The sequence below is a fragment of the Molothrus ater genome, chromosome 5 (assembly GCF_012460135.2).
Source record: "Molothrus ater isolate BHLD 08-10-18 breed brown headed cowbird chromosome 5, BPBGC_Mater_1.1, whole genome shotgun sequence".
NCBI lineage: Eukaryota > Metazoa > Chordata > Aves > Passeriformes > Icteridae > Molothrus > Molothrus ater.
This window is the reverse complement of record NC_050482.2, coordinates 14350606-14372625: the sequence shown is the minus strand read 5'-3', so window position 1 is coordinate 14372625 and position 22020 is coordinate 14350606. Positions and strand designations below refer to the sequence as shown.

The window sequence follows — 22020 nt, the reverse complement described above, 5'->3', positions numbered from 1 at the left end:
TTCAAAAACCTCATGGGACCAAAGGCAATATGAGCCCTGACACTGCAAGAATTTCACCTCCTCTGTTCCTTTTCCTTGAAACAGCAACATCAGGAACCTCCCAAATAAATGGAGCAACACCATGGGGTTATCTTCTTTCTTACTCATTTTATTTATCTTTTTTCCACCCCAAATTGGCCACACTGTTCAACAAGAGCATCTGAAGATCATTCTCCTGGAAGGCCACGACTATGAGAAGGTCTCAGTTATCCACTGTTTGTACTAAGCTGAAGTTACATTTTCCACTGGTAATTTACTTTATACTTAGGCTTTGCATACATAGCAGTGCTAAAAAGAGGGTAAAAGAAATTACCTCTTAAGGAAAAAAAAAGGCAACCATCCCAATGTAAATATGATTTTATTGCTTTTATTTAGGCTCAGTGAAGGAATGGAAGTTCATAGGGGACAAGCTAAACTAAATAGGCTTTTTATTAACAAAATATTTCGTGGTTTGCTCACAACTCAGCTCAAGACACATGAAAAAAAGATTAAGGAGGACTCTAATTCTCTAATATCATAGCCCTCCCTTAAAAGTCCATATGACCATTTAATTACGTCTTGACACACATTCTCATAAGCAAAGGACTTTTTGAGTAATTCTTTAAAATATTCACAAAATGTACCTTAATCCTTTGCTTGGCCCTTTAAATCTTCTTTTCCATCTGAAGCAAGTGTTGCTTTTGGCTGTTGTAGCTATAGCCAAAACATGAAAAATCATCTGGGCTTGGGTTGGCTGTGTTGGAATTTTCTCTTCTATATGGTAAGCAGGAAGTCCACAAGGCTGGCTAATACTGTACATATCTTCTCTTTATTTTTAGTTTTGCTATTGCTGGCAGGATATTGCACAGTGAAGAGCGCAGTGTTATCCTCTTTCCCTGTGTGTCCCTTCTGTGTACATAAAAAATTAGGTTGTTCTGCTGATTTAATTACTGTGAGGACAGATCACCTCCTTAGGAGTCTTGTCACAATACTGACATTTCTTGTGGAAGTTTTCAGTGATTTGACACTTCTTATTATAATACAATTTCTAGCCTATCTTCCAGTGAACGAGTATTGATTAATAATTCCTGGCATTACAAACAAATCACAGCTCTTTTGCTTATTTTCAGTAGTTAAGTAAACTAGGGGAAGGTCTTGACAACCCTAATTTGCTGCGCTTGGTAGATGATTGACTATTTTTGTATATTTCTCAGCTTTACATCCATTGGGCCAAGAAAAATCTGGAGAGCAGGTTGTGCATGTCTGGGACATCCACCCTGTACAGACCTGTTAAATCCCTCAGATGTTTGTTGCTGACTATAACTTTAATAAATCCCTGCAGGTCCCTTAGGTAGCAAACACTGCCATGTAACTCACAGCTATGAACATTCCTCGGGTCATAAACTCCCTCTAGTCTATCCTCTGCCAGGGAGGCATTTGTTTGCATCTTCCAATAGAGCCTTTTTCCATGAATAAAGTAGCATTAAGACAAGTGCAAGACACACACTAGTTGTTGAATGGCAATACACGCTCCTCCTTTTAGCTTGGTATGTGGCTTTGTAAACCATAGATTTTAGGAAAAATGACATGGTAAATTAACAAGAAACATAATCCCTGGCAATTTGTAGAGTCTAAATGGCATACAAAGATGTGAAAATGCATTGGAGAATGAAGTTTCTTTGCTGTACACCACTCCCCTCACAGCCTGCAAGCTTTGTGGGGCTCTGTCACAGCCTGATTTGCTGTATTGTCAGCTCCCAGGTTTGACTGAGTTTGAAGAATTACCACAGTAATCAGCTATCACAAGTAATGGTTTCTCTGAGCTAAGAAAGAGCAGCTGCCAGTCCCTGCTGTGCTCTGTGTGCTGGGCATTGCTGCCAAGCTCCTTGGGTTCCAGTTCTGTGGTTTTGAACAAAGGAAGCAGTCTCTGGCTATTTCTGACCTTTCTTGCTGGGGAAGTGCACAGCCCACCCTCCCTGCGTGCACCTTCCCAGAGGTCTCCTGAGTCCCTGCTCTGAGCCACTGAGGTGTGCTGGTTGTAATGACCAGGTACTGTTTCTGCACTCCATACTCCAGAGCTGACTCTGTTTCTCCCTTCCACAGTTCTTTGGTAGCCAAGAACACTTTGTTGTTTCACAAATTAACCAGAATTACTAAATCCTCCTCAAGGATAGATTGCCCTAAAAGATTCAATGTCTAATTGATCTCATTTTTTAATAGGCACTGAGCAGTCTGGGGGGGGTTAATAGTTTCTCCAAACGTTGTGGGTTTTTCAATTCTTTGTTATATTTTTTCCCTATGGGCTTCTGTGTTTTTGTGCCATATTTTATGTCTTTTAAATAATTCCCTTTGTGGATTTGTGACATTTCTGACATTTACAAATATGTCTTTTCCATTTTTGAATGGAAATGTTGCTACATGAGTGTTTGTTCCCATATCTACACACATGGAGCTTCTCCCTGTAGCAGTGCCAGCAAGTTGTCCACTTCCAATGGTGTTTAAATTGTGTTTCAAGGGTTGTGGTGTCCTTTTTTGAGGTCTTGCTCAAAACTATGTGACATCTGTATAACAACAAATCCTGGCAAGTTGTTACAAGCTATACTTTGGTTTCTAAGCCTTCTTGAAAAAATGGTGCATTTAATAATTTTTCTAAGATTCAGTTTCAGCAAGTGGCAGCCTCTTCTTTTGCATCCCCAGGTTATAATCTCTTGATCTTGTAAATAACACTAATAAATATTTCTTGTAGTTGATAATTGATGCAGTTTTAAATTAGGATAATACAATTATGATTAAGACTTTTCCATATATCTTTTTCATTGTCCTATCCCTTGTGAAGATGGCATTCCAAAGGGTGCTCTCTGCAGCACTGCTCTACAGGGAGTACTGAAAGCAAGTAACTTGCTTCTCAGAAAGTGCAGCTGCTGATCCCACTAGCTAAACTGGTCACAGGGTTGGACAGCATGCATACATGACACCAGGGGGGACAGCTAGATGGTGGCCCCACATTATTGCTTTTTTTGAGTCTTGAATGTTCTGGAAAAGGGCTGTATTTCGCTTATTATTGCAATTAATTTTCCAGTCAAATGTGTATTCACTATAAAGTCCTTTTCTACCTTGAGCCCATGATAATAGCATTAAGGAGGGTGAACATAGAGCATTAAATCTGGGAAAGCTTAGTCTTCCAATGCTTTACATCTTGAAGCATACACACACAGCTTTTCTGCATTTCTTTTATGTTTGTTTCCTTGTCAGAGTCAGGAGAATTTTTAGCAAGTTTCTCCAGTGCAGGTGTTGACAGCATGTCCAGCTACCAGTACTTTTGACATGTGGTTCTTTTGCTGACATTCAGCTGTGCATTTCCTGGCTGTAAGATGCAGGCAGTTTATTCTAGTTTTAGATTCTGAGGTCTGAAGAACAGCAACAAGAGAAGAGAAATGAGAAATTAGGGTAAAGATCCTGAGCAGCAGCAGAAAAATAGTCATTCATATTAAAGTTTTATCTACCAATTTAAAAAAAAAAAGAAAAAACATAATGTTTTATAAACTATTCTCACAGAATAGTCCTGATAACACCACTACTTGTGTGGCATGAATCCCATGAAAGGCCCTTTCAGTAACATACTCTATCTGCTGAGCTCTGAACCCTGCAGAGCACACAGTTCATCCTGGCACTTAAACCCTGTCCCTACACCCATTTTTGCCTGAGCTGCTGCAACTGAGTCCCCATTCCCCTGGGAGGGCTGAGCTGCACCCAGTGGCCACCTCTTACCCACTGGAATTTGTTTTCAATCCCCACAGGACCTTCAAGTCTCTGGTCTTTTTAGAGGCCACTCTTAACCCACATCTTGGTGTGGTGTCGCAATGACAGAATCCCAAAAACTGTATTCTGAACTATTAATGTGTAATTAGCACCTCCCTATAATTGCCTGCCTTTGCATGAACCATCACCTTGAACTCTCCCTGCCTGGAGAGTTTTGGTTTCAGACTACTTTAAAGTTACTGAGATCTCTGGTATTTTTTCTCTCCAAGTAGACAGAATTAGTTTTACAAGATTTGGAAAATACATCATATTCTGCGGGAAGGAAACAGGTTTGTAAAACAGAGATGCTGTCATGAATGTCATCAAAATGAAGAATATCTTTGGCTGGAGGGAAAGCATTTCCTGAGGAGACCTGTTTATTTCACCAAGATTTTTTCATGCAGACATTTGACAGCTGAGCAGAGGATCTGCCATCCTGCATCAGGGACAGAGTCTGTCCAGGCCAGTATCCTGTCCCTGACAGGGACCAGCTCCAAATACTTCAGAGAAAAATGCATTTCCATCATGATGGGAAATAGCTTCCTCATGTGATGAGTTTACTGCCAGTCCCAGACACTTGCTGGTTGATTTGGAGAAGAAGCAGTAGGCTAATTTTTTTTTCTTTCTTAATCTCAGGTTATTTAATAGTAAATACATTGGGCAAAATTCAGTTCTGGCTATATCTTGAATTGCTATTGAACTCTTCATCATGAACAGCATTGTGGCAGCATATTTCTTAGGTTATTAAACAGTCATAGCCCTCTTAGCCTTTTGCAGGATAATTAGTTTTGATAAGAAAGATACATTCAAAGGCAAAGGAACATCTGGTACAAAATCTGAGCTATAGTCTTAAAACTGTTTTCTACCATGGGTGATTAACATTTTTATTTTCTTTCAATTTCTCCTTTCAGGGATCTTTTCTGGGCATTCTTCATTACATTAGACTTGACTTTTCTCCTGTATCTACTCATTGTTAATCTTACAAAGAAATGCTGCTATCTACAGTGTATTATTTTTCTTCATGCACCTAATAAGTGGATGAGTGGCTAACTCTGACCATAGGGACTGGAGCAAGACAGCTTTGAGAGCATGACCAGCACTGGCACACGGTGACTCCTAATGCTGAGCACCAAGTGACTGCACCCAGGTGTGGGATGTGCTTGCAATTAAAACATACAGCACTTCTGCCATGCACAGGAATCTTTTGTTAGCTAAAATTAACTGGCACGTGTTCCTGGCAGTGCTGCTGCTGTTTCCAAAGTGACAGCCTCTTCTTTTGCATCCCCAGGAGAATACCTGAGCAATGGCACACGCTGCCTGCCCCAGCCTTGCCATGTCAGGTGCTGCCAGGCACCCTCTGAGACAACAAACCCCATTCCAGGAGTAGGAAGGAACTGATGGTGTCCAGTGTCCCTTGTTTATTACCAGCAGGCAGGACACCAGCACCTCTCCTGCTGGGTATGAGACCCAAAGATGCACAAAAAGCCAGGAGAAGCCATGGCCTTGTGCCTGTCTCCTTGTGTCAGCAGACCAGAACAGGTCACCACTGCCCCTTTTCCCTAAAGAGATAAAGATGTGCACCCCTCACATGGGTATAACCGTGGCATTTGTATCTTTGGTCAGTCCTTGTTTTTAACTGTGGAACTGCAGACACACAGTTTGTCTTTCTGTTTTTTCTTCTCCAGCAGGAATCTCACTTTCTGTCAAGACTTCAAATATATTAGTACCTTTTTGGGCCAATTCTGGCTTCCAAATGCAGAGTGGGGTGAGCACAGCAGGAGTCTCTCTCCCTGTTGTCCTCTCTCTAGGAGAATTCCTTGTTTCTGGAATATTGTTTTTAATATATATTATGTAAGTTGCAATGAGAAGATTCATGAAAGCACATGAGTGCTTTTTTGCAGTTTTGCAGAAAATTCAGTGTTGCTGGGATGCTCAAAGAGCCCACCAGACCCTGCAGATGGCATCCCAAATTTTAATTTTAATAATTTTTCTTTTCAAGGCTACTTTACACAAACTACATTATAAAGTCATTAGCACAGAGTTCAGACTCTATATAATCCTTGGGACTCATGTGGATTTGCAGAATGATGCTGGTAGTCAGGAGAAAGGTTTATAATTAAAATACAAGAATCATAATTTCCATTGATATTTTTCTAAAGTAATTTGCTCATATCTGTATTTCTGTATCATTGATCACATTTTAGAAAAAAAATCTGCCAAACTTGTTAAGTCTCAATACTCTGCTAATGATAGATTAAGCACTTCTAACAAGTGCAGCCAGTGTATTCAATGGAGATCTAAATATAATTACACTGTACACCTGAGCTCCATTTCAACTTCTCTTCCTGTCCTGGAATATAATTAGGATGGAGCCTTGGGGACACACTCACTGCTAACCAAAATCTCAATGACCTTGCTGGGGTCAAAGCAGATGTCAAGTCACAACTGAATATGAGGCAGTGACTCTAAGAATAGATTCAAATTTCCACTGTTAGGTTCAGTCATGATGTGAATGAAGCTACCAAGAAAACACTACAGATCTCAAAGGCAAAGTAGTCCTTAAAATAATTTTCAAAAAATAATCTTAAGGCTAACAGGAGACAGTGATGATAATTGAGACCTAAATTGAGAAAATTTAGTTATTTTCTTTTTCTGCATGCTGTGTTAGAGCTAGGTTAGTGGTTAATGACTAATTTACATTTCCTGGTTTATAACCCTTTAAAAACAGTTATTCTGCAGGGTCAGTGAGTTTGGGAGACTCAGAAAATTGTGGTTCAGCCTCCTGCTCCAGCAGTGGCATCTGTGCTAAAGCTCCAGTTCTCCAGGCCTTGGGAATGGCACTGCAGAACAGGACAGCCATGCTGTGTCTGGGACGTGCAGATGTGTCCCTGTCTGCACCTCCTCACCTGAAAAGCAGCTCCTCTCCCTGCTGAGCCTGCACTGCCTCAAACCACATCTCTGTGGTGCTTCTCCTTGTGTCAGGGCTCGCCACAGAACCAGGTCAGTGGTGGGTGGAGGTTCCAGAGGGACAGAGAATGCAGCCAGTAATCCACTGCATGATGGTGCAGCCATTTGTAAGGAGATGCTGGTGCCCACAGCTTGGTCCGTAGGTAAAGAGGAGATCTGGCAGCTACTTTTGATCTCCCAGGACTCAGGCTGGCCCAGAAGACACAAGGCAGCCCAACCATAGGCTTCACGGGCAAGGAAAGCAATGAAGAGTCTGGGAATTTGCTCAGCACTGAGGTGTTTCAGGTGTCTGCAATAAACACAATTCAATATAGCACATTGTAAACTGCTAAACTGATAAAATCATCAGTCTAAGTTTAGTGCAGGACCAAACTACTTTCTTCTGGGTGCAGATCTCTTGTAGATCTTTTCCAGCAAATAGAGGCTGCTTTAAGAGTGCCATTTCCCTTGAAGTTGTGATTAGCATTTATTTCCCCATGCTAGAGTTAAATTTAGCACTAGATCTACTTGTTTTTTAAAACTACTTTTTTAAAACTAGGAACTTACCAAATCTTCAGATTTTTCTTCATAGAACTAACCAGGAATGAATAAAATGCTCTTTGAAAGTGGCAATATTCTAGTCACATTTTTCAATTACAATAATTGCAATTCTAATACTATAGACTATTAAATTTCAATATATCTGACATTATACGGATTTATTAATATGGAATTAAAACAATTCCTCTGAGTGGGACTTCGAATATGATTTCTTACTAAGATTAGGTATTCTTTAAGAAACTGGATAAAAAACATTTATATGTATTTTGGGCTAAGCTGCTTATTCATGAATAATAATCAAATTAATAGAACATATCGATTTATTTCAGATCTATAAAATACAAATCTAAAAATATCATTTTACAGACAATATTCACCATTTAGTTTATATTTTAGTATGATCTAAAGCATATCTTTCACAGAATAATAATGTAACAGAATAACAAAATAGTCTACATTTTAACCTTAGAGATTTTCTTAACTGGAGTCTACCATTTACATCAAAAATACTTGTGCACAGTAAACAATTAAACATCTACATTTCAAGAATAGATTGGCTACATCTCATAACTGAGACACCGATTACAGTACATTTATTAAAAATCCTTCAAGAATGCACTCAGTTATAGCAGTAGTTAAAATCATGACAGTTCTGTGAAATGATCAAAGCAAATGATAACAGAATTTTAAAATTCAGTTAATCAATTATCCGTAATGTAAAGCCCACATAACACTACAATGAAGGAAGAAATTACATGGGCACAAGTGCAAAAAAGCAATATTATAAGCCATCTTCTCTCTTTGGTAACAATCAATTAGCAAGAAGTATACCATAATAATTCAAGTCAAAGACTAATACAGGCTATATGTCTTTTTCCTTTCCTACCATAGGCCGACTTGATTTGCAGGCAATCTACACTAGAGAGTTAAAATTCTACTTAACACTCCCCATTTTTTCCTCTTTTAAGTTTAAATATTGAAATTAAAGACAAGGGGTTGTTTTCTTTCATAAATAGCTTTTCAGTAGTATTGTTTCTTCAGGAATTTAAAAATAAATAGCAAAATATACACAACTTCAAAGATTACATTTAATTCCTTCTAGGTATATCCTGAAAATATATTACCAAGGAATAAATAACTTTGGGTTTTTCAGATATTTGGTAAGGTGTCAATTACTCTTAGATAAGGACTTTTCTCTGAGAGATAAGGAGTACCATTGCTTTTTCTACAAAGCTTTTCCTATACAGGTGGAATTTTAATAACTTTACACTAAGAATATAATCTGTAATATAATATGGATGTTACCCATTAAAAAGTACAGTAAAAAAAAATCTTTCAAAATTAAACCTTCAGAACTTCTTGTTCAAATCTGAGGAACTTCCCAGTAACTATGAAGCTCTCCTGGCAGTCAAGATTGGTTGTCTGTGTGAGGAGGTTACAATAACAGTAAGGCAATTTCCTCCAATGGCAGAGCCAAAGCTCTTTTCTACTGACAACATATTAAAAATCCAGAAAGGACAAAATGTTGAGGAAGGGACAACAGAAAGGGATGTAGATGAACATTCGTGTCTAAACCATCCTGAGATACATATGGATTGTCTACAGAGATTTCACTCTAACCATAGATTTTATATAAATTCTGGTTTTGAAGGACTTGACCCTCATGAACAATTAAGGTCATAGGGGTAGGTTGTCATCTTACTCAACCTCCTCCTTATATTTATCTGAAATTATTGCTTAAGAAAGAAAAAAAAATATCCAAGCCAAAACAGCAAAGGAACTAAAAGAATCCAGCAATCTGAGGTGTCATTAGAAATAGAAAAAAAAATATTATCTGCAGGAAGATCTTCTGGAGGGGCAGAGTAAAGTCCTTGCCTTTTTACAAGATCCATTTAAGCTGCCAGAAGAGTAAAGGCAATTTTGACTGCTCATTTATTCATAAATATTCAGAAATAACATGTAGGTTCAGTAACCTCCTATTCACACCTACAGTTAATTTACATAAAATATTAAGCAGAATGCTTTTCTACTCCTTGTTTGATTCCAAGCACAAGATGCAAAAACCAGTTAAACTGCACTGTCCAGCCCTTATCTCTGCAAACCTCTATCTGATCAAGAAAATGCTTCTTGGCATCTTCTTCACTTTTCCCTACTGTCAGTGCTTCCCTGATATACTCAATATCTTCTTTGCTGGTTAATTGGGGCATTCCAGTCATCAGCATCATGGAGAACAGGATGATCAGCAGGTTTGTGTGGTGTCGGAGAGCTAAATAAGCCTTCACACATACATCCTGTGAGAGAGAAGGGTTCTTTGTTAATTGAGGAGATGGATAGAGAGGGATGGTGTAGGAATTTCACAGGACTCTTATTAACCAATGCCATTCAATCACTCAAGTGTCAGTGACAGGAGACCCAACAGAGCCATTCAACTGAGTTGAAATGTGACACAAACTTCTGCACCTGCTGCTCAGTGTAACTTCATTCACCACAGCTTGGGGCAACCAGAACTGTTTGGGTGTACAACAAACAGCTCTTAATACTACATTAATTACCAAAGCATAAAACCTTAGCCTCACCAGAATTTCACAAGAATTTCTCTACCATATAACCTCTTCCTGTGGCTGTTAAAAGAGACAGCAATAATTCACTGTCTTCCTTTCCTGTTGGGATGTTCCCATTTAAAGACTGTGGCTGGCAAGTGAGACTGAACAAAGCAGCACCTCCAGGGGATTGCTCTTCATTTTCTCTAGATGCCTATTAACTGTGCAGTGGTGACGGATTATTTAACAGGGAAGATTTTCAGCCTTGGTGTTCTAAGGAATTTTGCTAGCTGACAGCTCTAGTCTTCAGGCACTCTGCCTTGCTGGAGGATTTCTATCACTATGCACTGTCATTCTGGATTCCAAAGGAGTTTTTTTAGAGCCTTTTCATTTCCATGTATAAATAATCTGTGCTTAACAACAGAACTTTTAGAAGAGTGGCGTTTCTGCAGCTTGGAAAAACATGCAATGCTTTAAAAACAATTACTTCCTGCTAAGAGACTAATATATAAACTGAAATTATTACTTCTTATATTAAATTTATAACTCATTTACTAGCAGAAATAATTACAATGCAATGAAGACATCAATCATCAATCAACTAAAAATTGGGTCTGCAATGCAGTAATGTAAAAAGATGAAAAATTTTCCAAGAACGTTGTTATTATTTAAACCACAGCTGAAGCAATGCTAATTTTTACCCAATTAAATATTCAATTTAACCTTTCAACAGCTGTATATTAAGCTTTTGAATAATACTTGGGAAATCCAAGTATTTTAATGTAAACTTCCAACAAATCCTAACAGCCCTCTAAAACACAGGGCATTTTTTACAAGATACATGTTTTTTTTCTTCTCTGAAATAGGAAGAAGTGCACAAATAGTCTTAACATCTATCACTGTTTACATCAGCAACACCAGGACACCCAACTAGACAGGTTAGGAAAACAGAAAGGAAGGAAGATGATACATTGAAGATCTGTCTGTACAATTTCTTTTTTTAGTATTGCCTGGGAACTTAAATCTTTTACTCTATTCCCAAATAAATTCTGTTCTGAAATAAGATCATACTTATGAACACCAGTGTCAGTTTAGCTCTAGCACAGCAAAAGATTAAATGCAATGGTCAAAGCACAGTTTACAATAGAAAACACCATCACCTTATCACAGGGAATAGCTTCTCTCCATAATAGCAGAAGAAAAATTTTTAAAAAGAAATTTTACTTATGTATTCTCAACTTCAAACAGAGAAATCTTGTCACAAGAGTTAGTCTGTGTTTTGTTACCCTTGAAAGAGATGAAAGGTCTTTATAGTTATATCAAAGAAGGTTTTACATTTCTGTATGGATGATGTATCTCACTGCTTCGGGTGTCTGAGACAGAAAAACAATTAGGCAGTCAAGAAAAACCTGGGATCACTGCAACTCACAGGCAATCCTTCCAGGAATTCAAAAGATTTAAAAAACCTGCATCTGTCTGTTACAGTTATTTATTCAGACAGGAACTGGATGTGGTTTTGCATTAGAATCTTCCAAGAAAAGGAATTTTTACACTTCTGAGAGAGGCGGCGAGAACCAAAAATAGCCCAGACGATAGGTGTGTGTCAAGGGCACATGTTTACTGTGGGATTGAGAAGAAAGCTGCTAACTCATCTAAAGCCAGAGGCAAAATGAGAGGAGCTGAGGAGAAACCAAAATCCCATTGCCCAACAGGAAAGAAAAAAAATAATAATAATTCTGAAAGCCTGAAACTGTCCTAATTATTATTGTCCTAAAATCTAGGCCTTTTTATAATACAAAGTGTCCAAGTTCTGTTACATAGGTCATCCCTTCCCTGTACAGTATACTGCAAAAAAGTATTTCTCAGTGATGAATTGGATACCCTTCTATTTTCTGTCACCTTTAATTACAAAATCTCATGTGTTTGATTGTCAAACAAATAAATTCACTCTTCTGCAGTGAACTTTGGTAAAAGTTATTTGTCATTTTAACCTTCTCCATCATCTGCAATATGAGCTCTGGCTAACACATCTACATGGACTATGTCCAGTGAATAACAAAGAAATAAAATTTTGTAAAAGTAGATTATTAAGTTAAAAAAAAACCCCAAAGACTGTAAAAAACAAAGGAGTCTTCTGAAGTACAAACTATTTTAATGTAGTGAAATACAAAATAATGAGAGATGTTCTTAAAAATTAATGAAGGATAAATGCTGAGACTTTCCATTAAAACATGAGTGAGTCAGCAGGCAGACTGAATGAATCCCTCAATATTAGGAAATATGATGAAACAAGCCAACTGAAAAGTGAATCTACAATTTTGGGGTTTTTTTTTTTAAACTCCTGCCATGTAATTAAAACACATACATTTTTTATAGCCAAATACGTAACGCAAATCTTGCTCTGTGTTACTTTTTTACTTGTATAGAATTATTTTTACTTTTACTGTTCTTTGAGACAGAAAAGACTTTTAATGTACTACTGCAATAGTGGTATATAAACAGTAGCTATTTGCAGCAGAACTACACATGAACTTGCATTTTTTGGTCAGTTTATTGCTGTCTGTGCCTAAACCATGTCACTAAAAATGCCCAGGTCTGCCACCACCATCACAGCTCACAACAGTAAAAGCACATTAATCACCTTTTATCTGGCTAAGGACACAAGTGGAAATGACATTGGTGCTATCACAGCATTCCTAAACTGTGCATTAGTGGGATGGTAGCAGTACTTAGAAATTAGTACTAGAGAAACAAAAAGTTGATTTAGTCAAACCCAGGACTCCATGATGTATTGAAGAGAGGCTATGACCAAACTTACTTCTGACTGATTTTGGTATTTGGGCTGCTGAAGCAAAGGTCAGATCCTCTCTAAAGAGCTGGATGATCCATATATATGAAAACAACTTTACCTCACTGCAGACACCTTTCAATTCTCCACAGTTTTAGCACGCTTTCATGCTTCTAACTATTTTCTGCTTTCAGAACAGAGGTCTTCTTTGAAATTACATACCCCAGACTGGTGTTTCAGTCCCACATTTGTGCATGACTTAACAGCTGTAGGAACAGCATCATTGTTGTACACAGCACAGCTCACAGGCTTCCCTGAGAGCATGGGCTCAGCATTCCCTTCCCATGTAGTTCCCTTCCCACAGTAGCTCCAACCCATGGCAAACCCCACCCTAACATATTTTGATCTACAAGTCCCCTTCAAAACACTTCCACTGTGATAAAGGCAGTCCTGGCAAAAATGTAGATTCAAAGATTGCAGCTGGTTCTTTAATTATTTTCAGAAGTTTCAAAGATCTTTGGTTCTTCTTTGCATGGGTCCTCTCCACACATGGCCTCTCCCTTTTGACTGTCTCTGGTGGACAATGTGATTTGTCCTATCATAAGAATACTGAAGGTGGGAATTGCAAGAGGATCCAAATGGATCCCCATCCCTGGCAGGGGAGCCTGCAGGATGTGTCCAGCCCAAAGATGGGGAACACTCATTTTTGGATGAGTGAGTAAAAGCACTGAAATGCAGTCACATATGGAGACAAAATGCTGAAGTAACTGCATATGTGCTCAGAGGGACATAGTCACCACCCACCAGGAAGAACCTTAATTAGGTACTTGGAAAAACAGACTCCATACTGGACTAGTTCACCCACAAGGAATCCAAAACATGAAATTCAGGCTTTGGCTTTGACTCACTCTACAGAAGAATTTTTCTCTTACTATCATAAGGAACCTGCTTTCTAAATCAGACACTTTACTCAAAGTCTCTAAAGACCTCAGACATACATGTACTTTTGATCAACCATGCTCTCATTCATTTCATTAAACATAGGAACTGCATACTAAACTCCCTCTTTGACCATGTTCTACACTAGCTCAAATAATCACAACTGGTTTGAAAGCACTAAATTTCAAAGAGAAGCAACAGAACAGATTTTTAATGCCATTTCTTTCACAGTTAAATCTATCCATCCACTTCACAAACCACCATCTGAGATAGCTGAGGGTCTCTACAGATTTTTACTCAGATGCAGCAGTCCAAGCCCCAGAACTCGAGGGCAGAATCAGGAGGGAATAACACTGCCCAAGCCAGCTGATGAATGCCTCACACCTGCTCATACTCCACAGAGGCTCTGCTTAGAGCCATGAGCTTCTTCTAATTGCACCAACACTGAAGCCTTCTGCAAAGTGTTTTCAATCAAGACAAGAAACAAAGAAAGAACTGCTTATCTGGTCTGCTGCTAATGAGCTTTTCAATGTGCCTTTGTGAATGTTTGAATTCTAGTTCCCATAATTGTACAGATAATTTTTTCTCTTAGATGGGCCTAAAATATCCTGGAATCGTATTACAATTCGGTACATTTTATTAACATAATACCCAGGAGCCTAGATCTTTGAAAATCAAGGCACTAATGTTCATTTTAGAGGGTAAAAAAACCCATTGCTTAATCGATTTGCAGTTAGATTCCCATTCTTTTACCTGAAATTTGTGGAAATGGAGACTTGTCTTCTTTCCAGAAGTTCCCATGACATACAGAAAATCTGGAGTCAGCACAAAAGGAACTCTCTCCTTATTAATTCCAAGGAAGCTTTTATAATTCCCAAGAATATGGCCAAAATCAATATGGAAAAGGTTACCTTCATAAAGAGAAGAAGAAGTCACATTCAGACAAATACAACAAACTGCTAAGAACACTTAGGTGTATTCACAGGAGTTTCAACCCCTTTTTTGGGTATATATGATCACTCTTAAGTTCAGCAGAAAAGACTATTTTCTTTCTTTTTCTGGGAAATAAATAGTTCGGTCCTCTTAGCAAAATTACTTTTTGTTTTTCTTTGGCAGTTGTTAAAAGTCTGGCAGAAGCTGCTGTACTATCTAAACATACACTCACAGCTTTTCAAAAATCAACCAAGGAAAGCTTGTGCCTCATAGCCAGTAACAATCAGAGCATCACTACACGAAAAGGCTTGGGGGTTATGTTTCAAATACCCATGGGATTCTGGCACTACCCATCTCCTTGGCAAATGTCATTGACTAGCACATGCTTTCTCCTCACAGACCTTCATTAGTGATTTCTAAACCACTCTGTGTGTTCCAAGTCTGCATTGTCACCCTTTGGATAGCTTTGAGAGAGTAGCAGGGCATCAGTTCCCACAAAAGCAATGAAAACCTCTCCTTTTAAGGGTCACTACACCTACAGGACTGGAGTGTGCTGCTACACTCAACATTACTTTATTACTTTCACTGGCACTCAGGAGATGGATACAATAGTATGGTTACTTAAAAACACAGATTTGTAGTAGTGGCATCTTTATAAAAAAAGATAAAACATCGAATTATATAAGATGATACTTAACAGTGATCTGTAGGTGGAATATCTTTAAACGTTCCAGATTTTAAGCCAGCTTTCAAGTTCCCCCAGCCTACCAAACCTGAGTCTCTGCAGACCTTTTAGACTGAGATCCTTCTGGCCCCTGAGGCTCAAGAGAGATCCTTTTAAAGACTCTGAGGCAAACCTGCTCATGACCACAACAGAACAACACCTCTTTTTCAGTTTCTGTCTATTGACCTGTGCCTCATGTTCTGCTCGTGGGAACACCACCACATTATATTATATATAATGTTGAAATTAAAGCATTTCTTAGTCACTTCTTCCCCAAGGGCTTCTGCTGAACTTTTTTACTGTAGTCTTCAATTAGATAATTTCTGCCTTCAGGGTACTTCTTCTCTCCAGCCTTCAACTGATAAAACTTTAATATAATCAATAATAAATATTCAGCCTTCTAACTATTTTCCATCTTCTACCAGAGACTAATTATGAAGTGAGAAGATCATGAAACTAAAAGTGAATTCCTTAGACTAAATAAAACTCCTCCATATGTACTGATTGTTCAGGGGTTCTTTCCATAGGTAAGTAAAATTAAGGATGAAACAATGTGCAGCTACAGAAGTAACTCCCAAAGTTTATAGTACAAAAAACCTGTGAGTTTCTTCAGGAGGATATAGCCATCCCACAGATTTTAGTAGGTAAAAAAACCACTCCATGTACACTTATTTCCTAAAATTTTTTACAACAGTACACAAAGCAATTACATTCCTCAGAAGTGAAAACAGTCCAGCAACATCTGAATTCTGACAGAATTCAGTTCCACTGAACACTGTGAGAATCATAGCCACACATCAGATAGATGAACAGCTGCCTGCTTTATAAAATTTTTTGGTGTTCAGACCTTAGATGTAGACAGTAAAAAAAAACATGGTTTACATTTCTAATGAGTTTGTATGAAACTGCTCCTTGGAAAATAATGACATTATTAATGATAGATATCTCCAGAATGCATGAAGGCCAACAGGGGTGAAAATACATTTCAATGATACTTGACCTTGTAAGCACCACTGACAGATCTGGTTTGTGTCTCTTCATTCATTGTTAAATGCACTATTTATTAAAATGAAACATAAATCCAATGAAGTATAGACAGTCTGCACATCTATGAAATTCTCAAAAAAACAACTCACCTGTTTCTGTAATCATGATGTTGTCATTGTGCCTGTCTCCTATTCCAAGTACAAAGGTTGCCACACAGTATCCAGCACAAGAATAAACAAATCTTTCCACAGCTGCCTGAAACTAAAAATAAATCTTAGAGATGTTAAATACTTCAATGCTAGGCACTAAATGCAACCATTCTCAAAGTTATGTACCTTTCTGTTCAAATGTATCTATCACCAGTTAGGCAAACTGTCTTATAAAATACAGCACTGCACAGCAGAGACCAAGATCACAGCCCTGCACTGCACCCCCTGTGCTGGCTCTATCCCTCAGCACAGAAAAGCAGCACAGAGCAGCTCACACATTCTGAGGAAAGAAATGTGGCAGAAAGCTGCAGTGGGTCAGTGGATGTACACAAGCAGAGTTGTGAATACCCAAACCTGCACCTGAATCCTCTAAAACCACATTTCCTTTCAGTGCTCTTAGATGTCCTCTCAACCTGCTCCTCATGTATCACTTCTAACTTCCATTGATAAAGGAGTGATTTCAGAAGCATCCTGTCTCCCAGGAGCTTGGCTGCCAGCTGGATGCTAAAGGCTCATTCACAGACACCCGCAGCTGAGTGCAGGGAAAATGAATGGATTTTTCAAAACCCCACAAGTAACAAACACAAATATATGGGCTCAATGCTCCTAAATTAGTAGGGTGCAATTAAAAATCCTTCCTAAAAATTTAAAGAACTCACCTTCTCTTCAATCATGCATCTTTCCTTGAGCCACTGGTTTAGTATTTCATCCTTAAATGCACCAGTGTTCCCAACTGTACTCTGTTGAATTTTGGCAATTGTTGTAGCATCTTTCACAATTTCGATCATTCCTTAAGAAAATAAGGAAAGGGTTAGAAGAAGTTATTAAATTTTTATCAATGCATATTAAAAATATTAAAATAAATTTTAAATTGTGTTTAAAACCAACTGCAGATCTTCATAGGTTGTGAGCAGAAACTTATTCGACAAGGAGCAATGGTTCCTGTTCATTCCCAGCTGAAACCAGCCAGAGTTCATAAAGAGCCTGGCATCAAAATTCCTCCTCTTTTAAAATGGATGTATCACATGATGAGTGGGGACTCACTGCACAAAGCTTTTCCCAAGGAGAGGGAATATTCCTGCCCTGATCCCAATTCACATTTTCCCCAGCTTCTCTCCAACCTCACAAATACAAGGAGCTGAAGAAAAGCTTTCATTTTGCTGCAGTCTAGGAATGCAAGTCTTGCCAGGGCTGTGACAGAGGAATAGAGCTGGCCCTCCTGCAGTAAATCCAATTTAAGCTTAAGTGTGCATAGACCCAGAAAGCTCAGAAATACCAGTGCACAGCGAGGTACAGCACTGGGATTGCTGGTGGAAAGCTCTGGTTGTCAGGGGCATGGGGTCTGTCCCTAAACTGAACAGACCCTTGCCAAGGCACACTGGCACATCCCAGCAATACCGTGCAGAAACAGGGCCTTGTCCTGCTCGTGCCAGCATGGCATGTGACAGAGAGAAAGCTAGAGGGAAATGCAGAAACACAGGCTGCAACACAACCCTGCACTGTAGCCAAGACTAGCAAATGCAGTCCAGACTGGGCATGCCTATATGGGGGAAAGTCAGATTTTAATTGAATTTATTTGGCAATTGGAAATTTTATTTTTTCCCCTCTGGTTCAAGTTCAACAGTGTCTTCTAGCTTCAGCTCCAGTTCAGAGATAAGCAAGCAAACAAAAATACCCATTTCTCTCCAAAGCAATTCAAAGCAGCTTCTGAGCTGGTTTCAATTTAACTCTGTTAAATTGATAATTTAACAGAGTTAAATTGAACCAGATAAATAACCAGATAAATTTGGTTATCTGGTTAACCAGATAAATTTATTTCTATTCATAATCCCACCCTTTTGCAATTACTGAATTATGGGCAAATTTTCCTGTAACAGAGTGACAACACAGCAATCTCTTCCTGCCCTCTCTGCATGGCTGAATTCATGGCTGAATACCCCTGGAGGTATTTTCTTCTGCCTTTACAGTGGCCTGGATATGTTTGCCATAAAATTATGGTAGAAATATGACCTCCAAAACCCACCACCAAGACCACCAAATTAAAAAGCTTTGCATTTTGATCTCTGCTTGTCAAACTGGTGTTTTTCTCCCAGGTGTGAAGTCCAGCTCCCATTCCAGCTGTTGGAAAAGCTTTCCCTGCCTGTGCTCACAAATCTCCCTCTGCTGGCCAAGAGCTCCTTGATGGCGGAGGAGCAGAGCTGGCTCAGGAGGTGCCAAGGACAGCAGGGAGGAAGAGCAGGGTGTGACCTTTTACCAGTGATACAGAGAAGAGAAAGTCCATCCTACAGAGGCCTGCTTGGCAGCAGCAGTGGAAAGGACAGATTTGCTTCCAAAATTACAAACTGCACTGGATGCAATGTCTTTAACAGAATGAGAATGCTCTATGCAGGAGGGGGTGCCAGCCCCAGATGTAAGACACCTGTTTCCCTGTGCTCAGTGTAGAGTGGGGTACTGTCCTTGTGTCAATACACAGAAACTGCCCAAGTTCCATGGAAGCATTAAGAGGGAGAGAAGAAGCAGCCTGGAAGAAGACCACATGTGAATACTGTGAAAGAACATTTGCATGCCACTACTCTTTGGTTCTGCTCCAAACAAGCATAAGCTCTACATCACAGTGTGCCACATTGGGCATTACTAATTTAGGCTGCAGGTATTCTCAGCAAAAAAGCAGGAGTGTTAATATGATTAACCATGCTCCTGCTGTGGTGCTAAAAGGATGCTAAATTCTTACATCTCTCCCATGTCTATAGGAAAATCAAATATTAGTTCCTTGAGACAGAAGAATGGGGAATCAATTAAGAATTCATGAAAGAATAACAGAAATCTGTAACTCAAGTATGAAAATGCTAGAATCACTAGCAGAATTCCTCCTTCTTCCTTCATTTTTTCAATACAATACATTATCTTGAGATAATTTTAAACCAAATTAAATCAGATCCTAAAAAGCTCTCTAAAAAATTAGGTTTAACAGTTCTAAAGAAGAGAAATCCCCCCAACTTTCCTATATTTATAGTTAGTTAGCATTTTGATGTACAATTTTCCATTTCCTTTATTCTTAAAATTCTATCAATAAATATAGTTCAATTTTAAAACATTTATATTAGGAGAAAAGAAACTCTCTTACGTCATGCTACCATTTAATCAGTATTTAATCAGTGAGTTTGGATTTTCTGAGATATCATGAAATCAAAAGGATATTAAAAAATTTTATGTGGCAATGGATTTTAGAGAGGAAGTACATGAATAAGTATATTAAAGAGTTATAAAGAGTCTTCATTTTATTGGAATTTCCTACTTGACTTCTTTCACCACAAGTTCTGAAAAATTGATCATCTCTGCTGCAGGAACTAATGCCCAGTGAGAAATATTACCACTGTTATGTGGTAGAGGGTATGAAGCTTTAAGTCACGAAAAAATAGAAATGTTTTGCTCTTTATTTTATTCCTATCAACACGTTAAAATACATAAGTCACTCACTTCACTGATATTTCATACTAAATGTTGTTATTAAAGAGGAGCTTGCAGCACAAGCCAAGCCATTGCACAGGAATCACAGCCAGTAAACAGCTCTGCTACAGCTCAAGGAAGGGCAGAAACCACTGCCAAGCTGCACCTGAAGGCTGTTCACAGAAAGTGTAATAAACTGCTGCTTACCTCAGGACTGCAGCACATATTAGAATAGTTCTCCCAGATCTTCTGTAAATTTGGTATTTTGAATTTCTAATCACAGCAAGTGTGATCACATACCTATTTTGTTCCCTGTAGAAATGCAACCATATGGCAACAAACAGAGGTCCAAGGATTCTGCTTCCCAAATGGATTCCATAATTCGAAGAATCTAGTAAAAACAAATGGATATGGCTAAGTTATTTCAAATTATTTGAACATTACAGATTACTCATACAAATAACACTTTTAAGACTTCTAAGATGGGGCTAAACTTACTTTGCTATTTGATTAAGAGATACATACAGAAAGTGTGCAGCCATTCAAGATAATCAGTTATAGAACCAGGGTTTATATTTCTTCATCTGTTCTGCAACCAGGAGATCTTTACTCTTCCATAAAGTATTAATAAATATATTATATGATTTCTACATAAGGTGAGATTGAATGTGTTAGCAAGCATGCCCACTTTTCCCCATTATACCTCCAAAAGCCCTAACAAACCAGTTGTCTGAAACAGAAGTGATGCTAGCTACTGATTTTTCATTTGCTAACTTCACCCATTGCATAAATAAATGATAAAAACACTCCATCAGAGAAACAGGGCATCTTGCACTAAATAAGATTCTGTCTCTAGTGTCATGGACATATTCTCTGAAAAATACTTTTGCTAGGATCTTTCTCCTGAGAAGCTGAGAGGCCTCAGAAACGTAATGTAAACAATAATTATCTGCTGCTGTGGAATGCAACAGGTGCATCTTTGATTGGTCTCATGTGGATTGTTTCTACTTGGTGATCAATCACAGTCCAGCTGTCTCGGACTCTCTGGTCAGTCACAAGATTTTATTATCATTCCTTTCTTTTCTAGCCTTCTGATGAAATCCTTTCTCTTTCTTTAGTGTAGTTTTAGTATATCATTTTCTTTTAATATAATATATATCATAAAATAATAAATCAGCCTTCTGAAACATGGAGTCAAGATTCTCATCTCTTCCCTCATCCTGGGACCCCTGCGAACACCGCCACATTCTAGAACACAAAAATGTGAAATATGTATGGCATATGGCAGCAAAAGCCAGGGTAACAGTATGCACTGTGTCTGGCTGGGATGAAGCTCCTTTTCTTCAGAGCAGCTTGTAGTGTGCTGTGGTTTAGGGGGTGACCAAAGCAGTGCTGGGAACACACTGATGTACCCGTGTCCCAGCTGAACAGTGTCTGCTGAGTGCCAAGGCTGCCAGTTTCTCACCCACCTCACTGTTGACTAGACTGAGGTGCACAAGAGATTGGGAGGGGACACAACCAGGCAGATGACCTGAACCAACCAAAGAAATACTCCATGCTGAACAATGCCATGCTCAGCAATAAAACAGGGAGCAAGGGCTTATGTAGGTTCACCATCTTTTGTGCAGGGACTGGCTGGGAACTGGTCCACCCATGGGATATGGAGTGACTGCCTTAGCATCCCTTGTTTTGTTTTCCTTCTTGGTTCTTCCACTTCTCCTTTGCTTTTTAAACCACTTTTAGCTCAATTCACAAATTTTCTTGCTCCTCCTCTTTTTCCATCCCACCAGGGTTAATCCATAACACAGTACAACAAAGATGAGCAAGTGCTGATGTCAGCCTTGCCATAGAGTTTTAAATACAAAAGACAACCTCGCATTTCATATGGTCAGCGAAGACAAGGTATACACACTTTGGAAAAGCAAATTTAAAAGTATTTTAAAAGATACATGTTATCTTTATAAGGTTTAGCTCTCATACCTGTAAAATTAGCATGTCCTGACGGAGGTCATCTCCATGTTTGAAGATGATGCCTATGGTTTCATTTGACAGAGCTGTTGGATCTGCACATTTAAATTCAAGCCAGAGGGGTTTCTTCTTGGACGCCATTACTTTACATTTTTCTATCTG

The 22020-nt window shown here is 38.7% G+C and overlaps 1 protein-coding gene across 4 annotated transcripts in view; it reads right to left on the bottom strand.

Annotated features, from left to right (window-relative positions):
• Positions 1-7625: 7625 nt before the first annotated feature.
• Positions 7626-22020, bottom strand: part of PIK3CG (phosphatidylinositol-4,5-bisphosphate 3-kinase catalytic subunit gamma) — a 33561-nt gene continuing 19166 nt past the window's right edge. For all 4 annotated transcript variants that reach the window (XM_036401245.1, XM_036401243.2, XM_036401242.2 and 1 more), the window contains exons 6-11: positions 21871-22017; positions 20191-20281; positions 17103-17233; positions 16384-16495; positions 14344-14501; positions 7626-9614 (exon numbers count right to left, since the gene is read on the bottom strand). In XM_036401245.1, coding sequence (XP_036257138.1) covers positions 9333-9614; positions 14344-14501; positions 16384-16495; positions 17103-17233; positions 20191-20281; positions 21871-22017 — 921 coding nt within the window. In that variant the 3' untranslated portion in view covers positions 7626-9332. The remainder of the gene's footprint in view (positions 9615-14343; positions 14502-16383; positions 16496-17102; positions 17234-20190; positions 20282-21870; positions 22018-22020) is intronic.